The 13,421-nt window shown below is 33.1% G+C and overlaps 1 protein-coding gene across 1 annotated transcript; it reads left to right on the top strand.

Annotated features, from left to right (window-relative positions):
* Nucleotides 1-5,239: 5,239 nt before the first annotated feature.
* Nucleotides 5,240-12,073, top strand: LOC132048995 (ras-related protein RABE1c-like). The gene is made up of 10 exons (XM_059439675.1): nt 5,240-5,474; nt 5,805-5,925; nt 9,751-9,823; nt 9,913-10,013; nt 10,436-10,501; nt 10,688-10,753; nt 11,027-11,094; nt 11,259-11,321; nt 11,396-11,488; nt 11,694-12,073. The coding sequence occupies exons 2-10, from the start codon at nt 5,853-5,855 to the stop codon at nt 11,775-11,777; spliced, it is 687 nt and encodes a 228-aa protein (XP_059295658.1). The 5' UTR covers nt 5,240-5,474; nt 5,805-5,852; the 3' UTR covers nt 11,778-12,073.
* Nucleotides 12,074-13,421: the final 1,348 nt, after the last annotated feature.

The following is a 13,421-nucleotide window of genomic DNA, read 5'->3' as shown; positions in this document are numbered from 1 at the left end:
GGCACTAGAGGACGTGGTGGCAGAGGACACCATCTGATAGATGAGCCCGATGAGGCCGCTCCCATTCCGGCCCGGTGCCGGCCGTTCGAGCCCCGGTAGCGACTTGGGCGGCCCATCGACTTCATCCCGACCATCGACACCTGCGTTTCAGCTGGGCGCCTATTTGCGGAGATACCCGAGTCTTCATCTCAACCGAGCCAGAATGCGTACTCGAGATATGTGATGCGTTTCGCGCATCATTACGTGAGGAGCGGCCAGTGAGAAATGTAGACGGTCCCAGATTTATTGATTCGAGGCATTTTTTATCCCGATTAGTTTATAAAATACTTATTTAATACACTAAAATACTTATTTTAAATAGATATGTTACTTATTATTTCGTAATTTATGATATTTTAGGATTTGGCGACAGTGAGTCCATCAGGGCCACCCACTCAGGTGTCTTCTCATGAGCCATTCAAACCACAGGTGTCTTCTCATAAGACTGCCGCGATACAGATGTCTTCTCATGAGCTTGCCAATCCATATGTAAGATTTTTAGTAAAACTTAATTTTATTCAATATAAGTTGAATATTACTTTAATTTTTTAAACATTTATTTAGACCTCGAACAGCACACCGCTCTAGCTTCAGCCTCTCAGCATCCCATCCATGAGACTACTTCAGATTATACACCAGACCCATCTCAAGAGCCCTCTCGGGAGCCTACTCAGCCACCCGTCGATACACAGGTTTGATTTTTTAACAAACGTTAACGTATTCAATATAAATATAAATTGGGACTAATTTTTAAATATTTTTCAGGTTCATCCTTCTTTTTGCGGTCTTGTCTCCAGACGAGGATGATTATGTTGAGGTCCAGTTTCCCGATGTGGATCAACCCATCATACGGGACATTCTGAGCGTACTAGCGGTACGAGATCCCAAGAAGAAGCATGTTATGCTCAAGGGCGCAAGGGGGAAGGGAAGAGTGGATGATCATGGCTTAAAGCACCCTGTTATTAAGAGGAGAAAGGGGGATGGGGACAATGGCAAGGGCAGTGGGGATGGTATTAGCCTTAGGCCTTAGGATAGTCTCAAGCATATCACATGTGAGACCCATCCACGATAGTGTGTATGTAATTAAGTTCTACAGTTTAAGTAAATATTATATTTTTTGTGTATCTATTTATATTTATAAATATTGTCTTAGTCTTTATTATCATTTATAACTAATTCGTGTGACATTCTAAATTAATCATAAAAAAAAAAATCTTGACATATTCGAAATAAAGTTACGCATTAATTTTAAAATAACACGCTTAAATTTACCCTAAAAATTAAAAAACTTAAAGCTGATGATAACAAGTTTTCAAATAAAAACTTACTTCGAGCACTTTTCAACCACTAAAACAATGACCCGATCTTTTGCGTATCCTTAATGTATTGAGCATACATTATTAATCGCACAAAAAGAAAATAAGTTTCTATATAAAATATTGAAATTCCGGAGTCTCGAAGCATGACTAATCTATCACCAAAGTACAGAAAAGTGTGAAAATTTCAACGAAAGAGAGTAACTAACCCCAAAAAAAATTTATCAAGGCCAAATGACACAGAAAATTGCTGCGTTAAATGACGTCATTAACGCAGGAAATTCATGCGTTAAAGGAGTTAACCGTGCCGTTATGGTTAACTCCTTTACCGCATGAATTTCCTGTGTTAAAGATACTTTGGTAACAACTTTTTTTCTTGGAGTATTCTGGTTCTTTTTTATTTTTATTGGGTCATTTTATGTTCTGGATTCTAAATAGTAAATAGTCATGAAGCAAGATACCATTTTTTCCTTTTTTTTTTTAAGTGATTATTTTTTTACAAAACAGCCTGAGTTACCCGTTTGGACATTGTACCTAACTTTTTCTTTAAAGAAAAAAAAAATCAAAAAAACATATAGTACATTGGACTGTGTTTTTGAAAAGAATTATGAAGACGAGTATTAAGTTTGAAAAAATGGTTTTGATTAGTTTTTCAAATGGAGTGTTTATCACTTACAAATTTTTTACTTTTTTCTTCCAAGTTAAATGCATGTTAATTAGTATAACTTTAACTTTTAAATACTCTTTTAAAATTCTTTTTAAATGCAATTTTTTAAAATATTGTATATATCTTATTACTATTCTTAGAGTACGTGCCTTGCACGTGTGCGTCACGTCAATATATAAAAAACGTATACAAGACAATCCAAACGGTGTGTTCAACTATAGAATAGAAACTTAAAAAGTTGCAAGTTACTAAAACTGATAAAGATTGATCGTGTTAAAAAAGTTTGGTGCTTTTTTCACGTCTAAACCTTTAAGTTAAATACATGGAATATACTGTTGAGAGAAAATCCATGTGATTAAGAAAAATAGATTACTTGTAGGGAGTTTAATATTGGACGATATGTACTACTTGCTCAGAGTAATTAAACACAGGTTATTCAAAATAGTTTTTGGTATATACACAAGAGTTTACACTCGCAAAAAAAAGATGTGAGCGTTTAAAAAATGAATAAATAAATTCATGTAATTAAGAAAATTTAATTATATGAAAAAATTGATATTCCAATAATAGTTACCACAGTTCAAACTAAACTTGACCTTTCATACAGAGGAAGGATTGGTTCAACATGTTCTTGTACCTCTTGGATTGGTATGGTGATGAAAATATAACCATAAGTATAGAATACCTCGTCGAATTTAAAGTCCAGGACTTCTTACATATTTTTAAATAGGAAAAAATTTAATAACTAAATTATTTAATTGATTTAAAAATCCTAAATATAAGAAATTAATTAAATTATAAATAATATTTTAAAGGATAAAAGAAATAAGTTAATGTTATTATCATAGAATGCAATTTAATTCAAGTAACATAATCCTCCCTATGTTCTTTTCCTTTTTCAAATCTGACCAATAAATTTGTACTTATGACCATACATGAAACTATCAAAAAATTTAATACAAATAGTGTATGATGAGTGATAGGGCTGGGCATAAAATACCGAAAACCGAACCGAACCGAACCGAGGGTTTCGGTATTTCGGTATTCGGTATTGCGGTTTTCGGTAATAAAATTAAAAAAGTTCGGTATTCAGTTTCGGTATTCGGTATTCGATAATTATAAGTTCGGTAATTCGGTATTTCCCGAATACCGAAATAGTTATTAAATAGAGGGCCATTAAATTAATAGTCCAGCCCATCTGCGATCTGCCCATCAGCGCATGTCCTCAGCTTATACATTTCTTTGATAGTGAATGTTCTCATGCTCTCCTTATATTATTAACCATTAGCGTAGATCATGTTAATTGCATTTTGAGCACTGATTGTTGAGAAAAACGAAAACCTGTTATTCTGATCTTTTACATCTTATAATTGTTGCAGATGATTTATCAAATCAATTTCATGTTTTTCTTATTTAATGTATAAATATTAAGCTTTAGAGGCACTAAAACATTGAGGAGGCTGCTAATTATGTGTTAGTGATACAACTTCATCATTTAAGGATATGGAGTTTTTACTCATAACAAATCTTGAAAGTTGAATCCCCAAATCAACGGTCACTATTAATCACATATATTCATTCAAAATGCACAAATCTGGGTATCCAAATTTACAGCTAAAAAAATTAAGAAACCCCAAATCTGTGCTTGTTATCTAACCATTGATGTAATACAGCGAACTCGACTTAATATGGTATTACCGAATACCGTACCGAACCGAAGTTTGATTTACCGATTATCGAATTACCGAACCGAAGTTCGAAAGTTCGGTATTTGGTATCTACTTTCAATTACCGATTACCGAATTACCGAACCCGAATTTTAAAAATACCGAACCGAATACCGAACGCCCACCCCTAATGAGTGATATTGTATTTTAAATTGTTTTTTCTTAGTTTCGATGAGAAGTTGTTATTAGAATTCAAAATATTTTCTATAAATATCTTTTATTTCTATTATTTAGTAATTACATAAATATATAATGTATTGGTTGAATACGTAAATGCAAAATCCAACTATTAGTACATAACCTTTTTTGCTCAAAGATAGGAAAATTTGAAGTTTTATAGTTGCTACTTCACTTCGGTACGTCGAAAAGAAAACTACGCAAAACTTTGACCACAGAAAATGGTGGAATAGTAACTCCTTTTATAGAAATCTTTGCTTATATATATAATTCGAAACATGAAACGATTTATATGAGGTAAAATCGTGTATAATTTAAATAGAAAAAGAATAAAGACTCCTAACTGAAAAGAAGTTCCAAGTGCACATTTTTCTACCTAATTTATCTTAATACATTTTTATAATTGATCTTTAAAAAAATTATTAACAAAAGAAAACCCCTTCTATAAACCTACAAAGACCACATATTGGTTGATACTTTCTTACTGAATTGAAATTGTTTGAAATTTAATACTCCCAATTCTAAATGGAGTTGAAAGTGAAAATTTTATTAATAAAAAAGGAAGTGGTCGAAACTTTCCTATGTGAATTGAACAGTGCAGGAATTAATAACAGAGACGAATTGAAAAATTAAAGTTCTAAATTTTAGAGAAATAATTAGATTACTAAATGATAACTTTGTCTAGTGTGAACTTTTCAAGCTAAAAAATATCAATTTGATATTTTACTTTTGAATTTTTAAACAAAATTTAATTCCACGGAAATAGACTTTCCATATATTCAAATAAGGACTTTTTAATTAATTTAAAGTCGTACATATTAAGATTTTTTACATATGTAAAGTAAAGAAAAAATTAATAACTAAGATATTAAGTGATTTCAAAGTGACAAAGAAAAACTCACCGTCCTTTTAAGCAAGTCTCAAAGCCTTACACAACGACTACTAAGCCTAAAATTTTCTAATAGCTCAACTTTTTTAAAGCCCTTCGTACTTTTAATATTCTCATAAATTAAAACGGAGGAAGTATAATATAGATATAGATAGATAAATACATGCATTATGTCAAGCCTACTGTACATTCCAAAAATCGTGATGTGTGTGTCTTTGTAGACTCGGTCTCCAGCTCACAAAAATCCAGCTCCAATACAACCCAACAAATAATAATAATAAAAAGTACCCTATAATAACAAACCAATAATAACCCGCCACGTATGACTCCTTCATTTTAAAAAATTTCTTGCCTGCTTTAGAGAGCGCGTGAGCACCGCAAGTATCTCCGTGCCAACACTTCGTTAACGTGCAAAGGTAGATCTACAATTCCAAATCACTCCTTTCAAAGTTTTTTTTTGATTAATAATTTTTCATATGTATACTTTGAGTTGAAAGGCAATTGTAATTGTTTCTATGCTAGATCTAGTTATTAACAAGTCCAAGGCTGCTCCGTTATGCATAAATTTGCAGTTTTTTTTTGTTGTTGAATTGATTTGTGTGGAGATATTGAATTAATCGAAGATTTTGGGAATTAATTGAGTTTGCTAACGTGCAAAGGTAGTTCCAGTGCAATGCATAATTTTTCAAAAAATGTGATTTATTTTTATGTATAGTTTGAGTTGAAGGCGATGATTGCATTATGTAACTGTAATTGTTTTTATGCTAGATCTGCTTATTAACAAGTTCAAGGGCTGCTCCTTTATTTGCATATATATATATATATACTAGTTTCTATGAACGTGCGCTGCACGATAATACCATGTAATAAAAGAAAGAAATGTTGTATAAATGCAATTGATGTAATAAATTTAATGAAAGACGAGAGTTTTTGAATCAAAAAGCATCAGAATGAATTTTGAATTGATTTGTGTGAGTAATTGTGTGCAGAGGTGATTTAGGGGATTTTTCTATTGGTGATTGTGAATTGATTATTCAATGGCCGCTCCACCGGCAAGGGCACGAGCAGATTACGATTACCTTATAAAGCTCCTCTTGATCGGCGATAGCGGTAACTGATTCATCTATCACATATTCCTAAATTGTTGAATTATTCTGATTTTTCTTTGGATTAGTCTTGTAAAAATGTGATTTTTTGGCTGTTTTGAGAATCGCATTGTTCGATAATTGTACGAATCAGGCATTTACATGATAATGCAAGTTTTAGTTTGTCAGATTTGGTCCTTTTTCTGCATTTGCAGCCCTTTAAACTTGTCAGCAAATTTCATTTAGACACTCGAACTACTGCATGTGGAATTAGACGCTCTTGGTTTAAATTTTGGAAAAGCTTTTTCGCGTGTTCTCAAATGCCCATTACGTAGATACGTTAACCACTTAAACAATGCCACCTCCTTTAATTATACGCATTCACATCAATAAGCCGTAAAACCCCAAACGTTTTTCTAATTGAGGTTGATGTTTATAATAAAAGGAGATGACTTTTTTTATGTGGTTAAATTAACTACCTAACAGACGCTTGAGAACATGCGCAAAAAGCTTTTCCAAAATTTGAACAGAAAGTGTCTAATAGAAACACCTTAGCATGTGTTCAGGTGCTCAATTGGAACATGTAGTAGTATGAGTGTCTTAAATGAAATTTGCTGGCAAATTTAAGGGGTTGTAAATGTATTAACCCTTCTTCTCTTTGGTGCCTTGCTTGCTATTTAGCTTGACCTTTTCTTTCATTATTTGTCCCATGGAGTAACTTGGTTTTTGAATCATCTTCTGAGTGTTTTTAAGCACAAAAAGAGTATATATTGCACCAACAGCGATTGCAGCAAGTTAATGCGTGACATTGATGTATGACTTATCAAGTGACCTGGATATGGTATTGTTTTATTAATGTCTATGTGGCTCGTGAATGTAGTGGCGGGTTTAATACTACACACTAGGTGGAACTCCAGGCTTGTCAAGCGATGATATGAGCATGGCGTGGGAAAATTCCGAGTGTCTTAGGAGGATCCTGTCTCTTTTGTTTACCAACTTCTCTGATAAATAGCTATATCCTAAATAATGAAGAGATGATGAGGCTTTGACGCCAAGCAAGTAGCATATTAGTTACATTTTTCATAATGCAGTTCTGTCCTACAGCAGATAGTGTAAACTCCTTTATTAAATGTCTTAGATTATGTGTCTGGAGGTGGAGGATTATTCTTCGGTAGGCTGCAGTCTGCATACCAAAATGGAGCTGAATTGTCAGCTTTTGTTTGAATCAACTGTTGCATTTGGGTCATTAAGACAAAATGGTATTGGCTAAGATATGTGGTTAGTGCGTGTGCTTGTCAACCTAGAAGGTTAAGGCCTCATTTGTTTGCACTTAATGGGGCTCTGAATCTGAATCATTCAGATTCAGAGCCCCATTCTGATTTAGATTCAGAGCCCCATTAAGAACATTTGTTTTCTTTTAAATTCTAGCACTTATTGGGTCTGAAGACCTCTGATTCAGTCAGATCTGTTAAAGTGTCTTAATATTATTCAGACCTAAGCCCACTTTCTTTCAAGTATTAAACTCGTTGGTAAACTCCCTAAAAAAGACTACGCTTTCTTCCCCAAACCACAAACCTTTAAACACTGTTTCTTCTACAAACTCCTTACACTATAATCTGCTCTTTTTGGGGGAATAACACAATGTCGATTTTATGCTCTCGTCGGATTCAGCGATTTTGAGTTTTTTCCACATATTCTTTCAGTGTGGAGGCATTTTTTATATGCGTTATAATATAAAGGATATCATGGATACTTTGGATCTTATATAAAATATCTTTGATGAAAATCATGGAAAATTATGATTCTTTGACATTCAATGATTTTGGTTCACTTATTCTTAACTATTTGTTCTCTTGTTTCATGTCAAATTGTGATGAAATATTTACTTTTTCTCGTTTGAATTCTGATAGTCCGTAGGAACAGAATCATTGTGTTGAATTTAAATTTTATGATTACATTTTATTATAACAATTTATTTATCCATATATCATTTTTTTATTAATTCAGATAGTTCAGTAATTGTATCATGCTTAAAATATCTATTTATATCTTTAAATACATTAATTTATCTCTAAAATAATAATTTTGTTGTTTAAGTTAATATTTTATCTAATATTTTCTTGATATAATTCTTAATTACTTTTTTATTTGAATAACATATTTATTATGTTTTAAATATTGATATATTATACACATTCAAATGATGAAAAAAAACAGTCTTAATCATTTAGTGTTCAGATCCGCATACAACATCTTAATATTCAGATGTGTATTCAGATTCAGACATCTTAATCTTTAAAAAAAAAAATGCAGCCTAAGTTGGTTCGTGGAGTCCTAATTATTGTTTGGTGTTATATTTGCTTCTGAAGTCAACTTTAGGATATTGTCTACGACGTAGAGCAGCATGCAGAACTACGAGTATTGAGTATGAGGGTTCAATGAGCTTGATTATGAAGAGAATGAAGAGAAATGTGATTTTTGATTTGACTTCCGTCTTTCTGATTTGCAAATTTTACTGTCTTTGGCTGCTTGCTTGACTTTGTTGCTTTTCATCTCCTTCATATATGGGCCACTTTTTGCTGCATTAGCTGGAGTCAGTGCTCAGCTGAATTGTCGTAGTTTGGTTGTTTTTATTGATTCATTTAGGCAAGAATGTTCGATTTCAGAACAGAGAGATGACCCACACTATTGACTAGGACTTCAAAAAAAAAAATCTGATGAGATCATGCTTGACTGTGATTAGCTCAACTGCCAGGAGATAATCCATGTCGCTGGCAAATAATCCACTAAATCATTTGCACACATGGTTTCTTTGTTGCATCTGTTAGTTAATTATACCCTTGATTACACAATTAAATTCAGTTTTAGATGTTCCTTTATGTGAAACTGAAACATGATTTGAAGGACGACCTACCAATGTGGCCAAATTTATTTGTCTTTCTACTCCACTCAGAACTGGTGATATAAGTTGCTCATCAGGAGTAGATGAAATATTTACCACATTTTATGATTATCAGTGATAATCTCTACTTTGAGAAAAAGGAAGAAGACAGATTATTACTGCTAATCATAAAAGGCGGTAAAATATTTCATCTACTCCTGATGAGAAACTTATATCACTAGTTCAGATTAGCAATCTCACTCTGTCCCTCCTCTTTGGTAATCGCACAAGAATTGATGTATATGTAGGGGGATGGGGTTTTCATGTTGCTTTCTTTTGGATGATTTCCTTCTAAGCAATCCAGTGAGTCTTCCACACACACCGAGTGCACCATCTTTTGTTTATCGGGAGATTGCACCAGGGTTTAAGATGTAGTTTATTGCTTGACGTGTAGGTGGGATGTTAACTTTGCATGATTTATATATTTTTTTTCCTCCTCCCTTGGGGAGCAGGATGGCGAGGGAAGAAGTTCAATGCTTACAGCGTAGGTAGGATGATTTTGTTCCCTATGCAGTTTTCTTGATATCCTTTCCCTCAGAGATTCTTGTAGGCGTTTGGATGTAAAGCGATTTTGAGAAAATTTTATTTTTTCTAGTAACTTTTTGGATGTAAGTTGCTTGATTGACCTTTTCAACCAAGAAATCTTCTTTCACTCACATAACCCTCTCACCAAACTTAAAGAAAACTACGACTATCCAGGCACATTCTTCTTTTGCACAAACTTTTCCCCATAAATATTTTTCCTGCAATAACCTTTTTCAGAAAATTGTCCAGTCTGGATGGATTTCTATTAAGTGTCTTCTTCATCGTGATTGGAAACTATATAATGTGTCTGCATTATTTGGCAGCTATAGAAAATGATGACTAGATTTTCAGCTGAAATTTACTTTTTTGACATGCACTCTACAGGTGTTGGTAAGAGTTGCCTTCTTTTGCGTTTTTCTGATGGTTCCTTTACAACAAACTTTATCACCACCATTGGGTTAGTTCTCTCCTTCTGGGTGTTATATACTTGGTTTTAGTTCTAAAAAAAAGGCTTGTCAAATTTGAATATCTTTCTTTTCCTCTCAGGATCGATTTTAAAATTCGGACCATTGAGCTCGAGGGGAAAAGGATCAAACTACAAATCTGGGATACGGCTGGTCAGGAACGGTTCCGAACAATCACCACTGGTATGTTTTTACGTCTTTTAACTGGAAAAGAGTTTTCATTTAAGGGCATTATAACAGGAAATTTGGTTTCTTAACTGACGTTTCACGTTTTATCTTAAAAAAAAGCTTTCTGTTTGTCATGTCATTGTCCCCTTTTGGTTCGTCCCAACAGATCAGTGTCACCCTTCATCCCCTGGCCTCACTAAGTACAAAGTTGATTATAATGTACCTCATGTATCAAGTTACTAGAAAGTTAGATAAGCTTGGAAATGCTTAAACTATAAAAAAGAAGAAAAATGATCAAGCTTGCAAATGTTTATACATTTTCCTTTTCTTCACAATATGTAAGCTTGCTTTGTCTTAGATAAACACTTCGCTTTGATCCTTGCATTATGGTTTACCTGTGTACTTATTGGCTCCTTTTTTGTTTAAAATTTTTCCAGCTTACTATCGTGGAGCCATGGGTATATTGTTGGTTTATGATGTTACTGATGAATCTTCCTTTAACAGTAAGGTTCTTTCCCTGATACTCATGTCATCTAAGACGTAGTTTTGTTTGAAGCTACCTTTCTTTTGACCCAGGTGAATTTTCTGGACGAGTCCAGATAACCTCATCAGTGTCTTGTGCAGGAGAATGCCTTATTTTTCCTTTTCCCCTTGTGGATGGATTGTAATTGTCTTGTTCCTATTCGTAGATATCACGAACTGGATTCGTAACATTGAGCAGCATGCTTCAGACAATGTCAACAAAATACTAAAATGTAGGTTTTAGTCCTTTAACTATTCAAAAACTTATCAAAGGCGAGATTAATGTTAAATCATTCCTCATGCTTCTTTTTCCTCAAGTTCTCTCGAAGGCTGACATAAAGTACAAGAGGGCTTTTTTCAATATTTTTTAGGTGCAAAAATGCGCGAAAAAATATAATTATTTTCTAAAATAAATCGATGGAGTCCGTCGGTCTTTTATTTTTATTTTTAATTTTTTTTATTCTTGTTTTTTGTATAAATTAAATCCCAACTTTAATCTTTATCAGTCATTTCATTCTTTAACATTCTCGATTTTTTCTTCCCCCGCCCCGAGAGAGAAGAGGAAAAAGTTGAGGTTAAAGAATGAAGAAGAACCATTAAAATTTTAAGACAGCAGAACCTGGAAACAGGATAAGAGCAAGAAAAAAGTTGGGAGAGAAAAAGTTTGGATTTGTATTTCAATGAGTAGTAAGCATGAGCCTCTCAAGTCTAATGTTTGCTGCATTGAACTTTTTGTAGGCTGTCCCGACCTCTAAGGGCCAAGCACTTGCTGATGAGTATGGTATTAAATTTTTCGAAACTGTAAGTATGACGTGATAACATATGGAAAGAATTTCTGGTAGGTGTGCTTGTACTAAGAGATTGTTTCCGTGCAGAGTGCAAAAACAAATCTTAACGTGGAACAAGTTTTCATGTCAATAGCAAAGGATATAAAACAAAGGCTTTCAGACACAGATTCTAAAGCAGAGGTATTCACTTGATCTAGTTTGGTTGTATTATTAGGACCCCACTGCCCTCTCACAACCCCACTCATAAAAAAAAAAAAAAAAAATGAAAAAAAAAGGAAAGAAAGAAAGAAAAAAATAGAATTGCACGGATTGGGGTGAGAACGGAAAAAGAAAAACAGATAACCTTTTTTCCATATGTTGAAGGCTAATACTTGTGCTGTTGCAGCCTTCGACGATCAAAATTAATCAACCAGACGCAGGAGCTGGAGGTGGTCAAAATGGCCAAAAATCAGCTTGCTGCGGTTCATAAATGGACTGATCACGACAGAAGCAGGTGCACTGATTGATCTCTAGACCACCATGAACTAAGAGCAAGCAAGAGCTAATTTGAAGGAAATATCTTAGGGGCTTGTAATATTTTTATTGTTCATTCTTTTGAAACTTGTTCTTAGTGTGTGAAAGATAGGTTGATTACCATTTGAGAAGTCAAAATTGTTACTAACACCGTTGCTGTTTCCTTTTCTACTTCATTAGCTCAGGGATGCGAATGTGATAATCTCACTTTTTCTCAAGTTTAATTGTAAGAAATGCTACTTCTATAATGGATATATGGAACCTTTTTTTATCGAGGCTATTAAGGTAGGTCCTGGTAGGGTGTTGCAGGATTTGTTCATTGGGAAGATTTGGATTAGGGATGGTGTGGACAGAGAAAAAGAGATGAAACAATGTCTGGTTTGCAAAATCAGTATTTCATGAAAGAAAAAATGTACTGGGGACTACGACTGTGATTTGTTAAGACTGAAAATCTTATGTCCTACCTAAACAACCCCACAACCAAAAAAATAAAAAAATAAAAAAAATAAATTCCACTGCTAAGACTAAAACAAATTGTATTTCTCTTCCAAATGGACAAGGGTATCCCAATCTTAGATTCACTTCTTGGGCAACAATATATTTGTGAATCAATGTTTGTGCCGTTCGAGTTTTTGCTCAAACACCTTAAAATGTACCAAGTATTTGATTACAGAAGTGAAACATTAGTGGTTTTATGAACAGAAAATAAACAAATGATTTGCCTTTTAAATACCTCCGTTTGCTTTGCCTTACACTGCCTTTCCAAGACACTTAGAGAGCGTAACAGTAAAAACATCTCCTCATTACACTCTCCGCGATGTCCGAACTCCCAGCTGTTCTTTTTCTTCTTCTTAGGAACTCGGCAAGTTGAATCTTGTATCCTTACTAGTCTTGACGAACGGTATTCCATGAAAATCGTTACCAAGCAAAATAAAATTATAAATTATCTTTTAGTTTTAAGAATATTTAGTTATTTAATTTAGTTATTCTAAGTTGATCACAAAAGTAAAATATAATATTTTAAAAAAGGTTCAAATTCTCCCGTTGTAAATATTTCTAACTTCATGATAGTTTCATGATGAAATGTTTAAAAAAAGAAATAATTTCAACTGTTTACTTTCTTTTAATATAAACTTTATATCTTTGGACTTGTTTATGATAGTTATTCTTGTTTTTTCTCATCCTCCTATTCTATTTAAGTATATATGTATTGATTCCCACAAAAATATCCTAACTGATCGTCATTCAACTTTGAGTTTATAAGGTAAAGTCACTTTTTTTTTATTACATAAAAATCATCCAACTTAAAGTTTATCACACAAAAATATTTTTTATTTTTTTGTTATGTAAAAGTCATCCAACTTAAACTGTCATGTCATATTTTTTAGTACAAAATATGAATATTCAAGTGAGATTTTTTTTTTTTGTTAGCTTGGCCCAAGTTGGATGACTTTTATGTAACAAAAAAAATCACTTTGTGTGATAAGCTTTAAGTTGGATGAATTTTATATAACAAATAAAAACTAAAAAATGACTTTTATGCGATAAAATCTTCAAGATTATAATATCCAACATTTACTAAACTCATTATCTTAAAATA

Source organism: Lycium ferocissimum, chromosome 3 (assembly GCF_029784015.1).
Source record: "Lycium ferocissimum isolate CSIRO_LF1 chromosome 3, AGI_CSIRO_Lferr_CH_V1, whole genome shotgun sequence".
NCBI lineage: Eukaryota > Viridiplantae > Streptophyta > Magnoliopsida > Solanales > Solanaceae > Lycium > Lycium ferocissimum.
Note: the sequence above shows the minus strand (reverse complement) of the source record. Positions and strands in the feature narration are given on the sequence as shown.

Excerpts from the sequence above, each read along its gene's own strand:
- LOC132048995 (XM_059439675.1), top strand. The coding sequence starts at position 5,853 with ATGGCCGCTCCACCGGCAAGGGCACGAGCAGATTACGATTACCTTATA. Across the intron at positions 11,095-11,258 it reads GAGAAGAGGAAAAAGTTGAG|GCTGTCCCGACCTCTAAGGG; the intron begins GTTAAAGAATGA and ends AACTTTTTGTAG. Across the intron at positions 11,489-11,693 it reads ACACAGATTCTAAAGCAGAG|CCTTCGACGATCAAAATTAA; the intron begins GTATTCACTTGA and ends GTGCTGTTGCAG.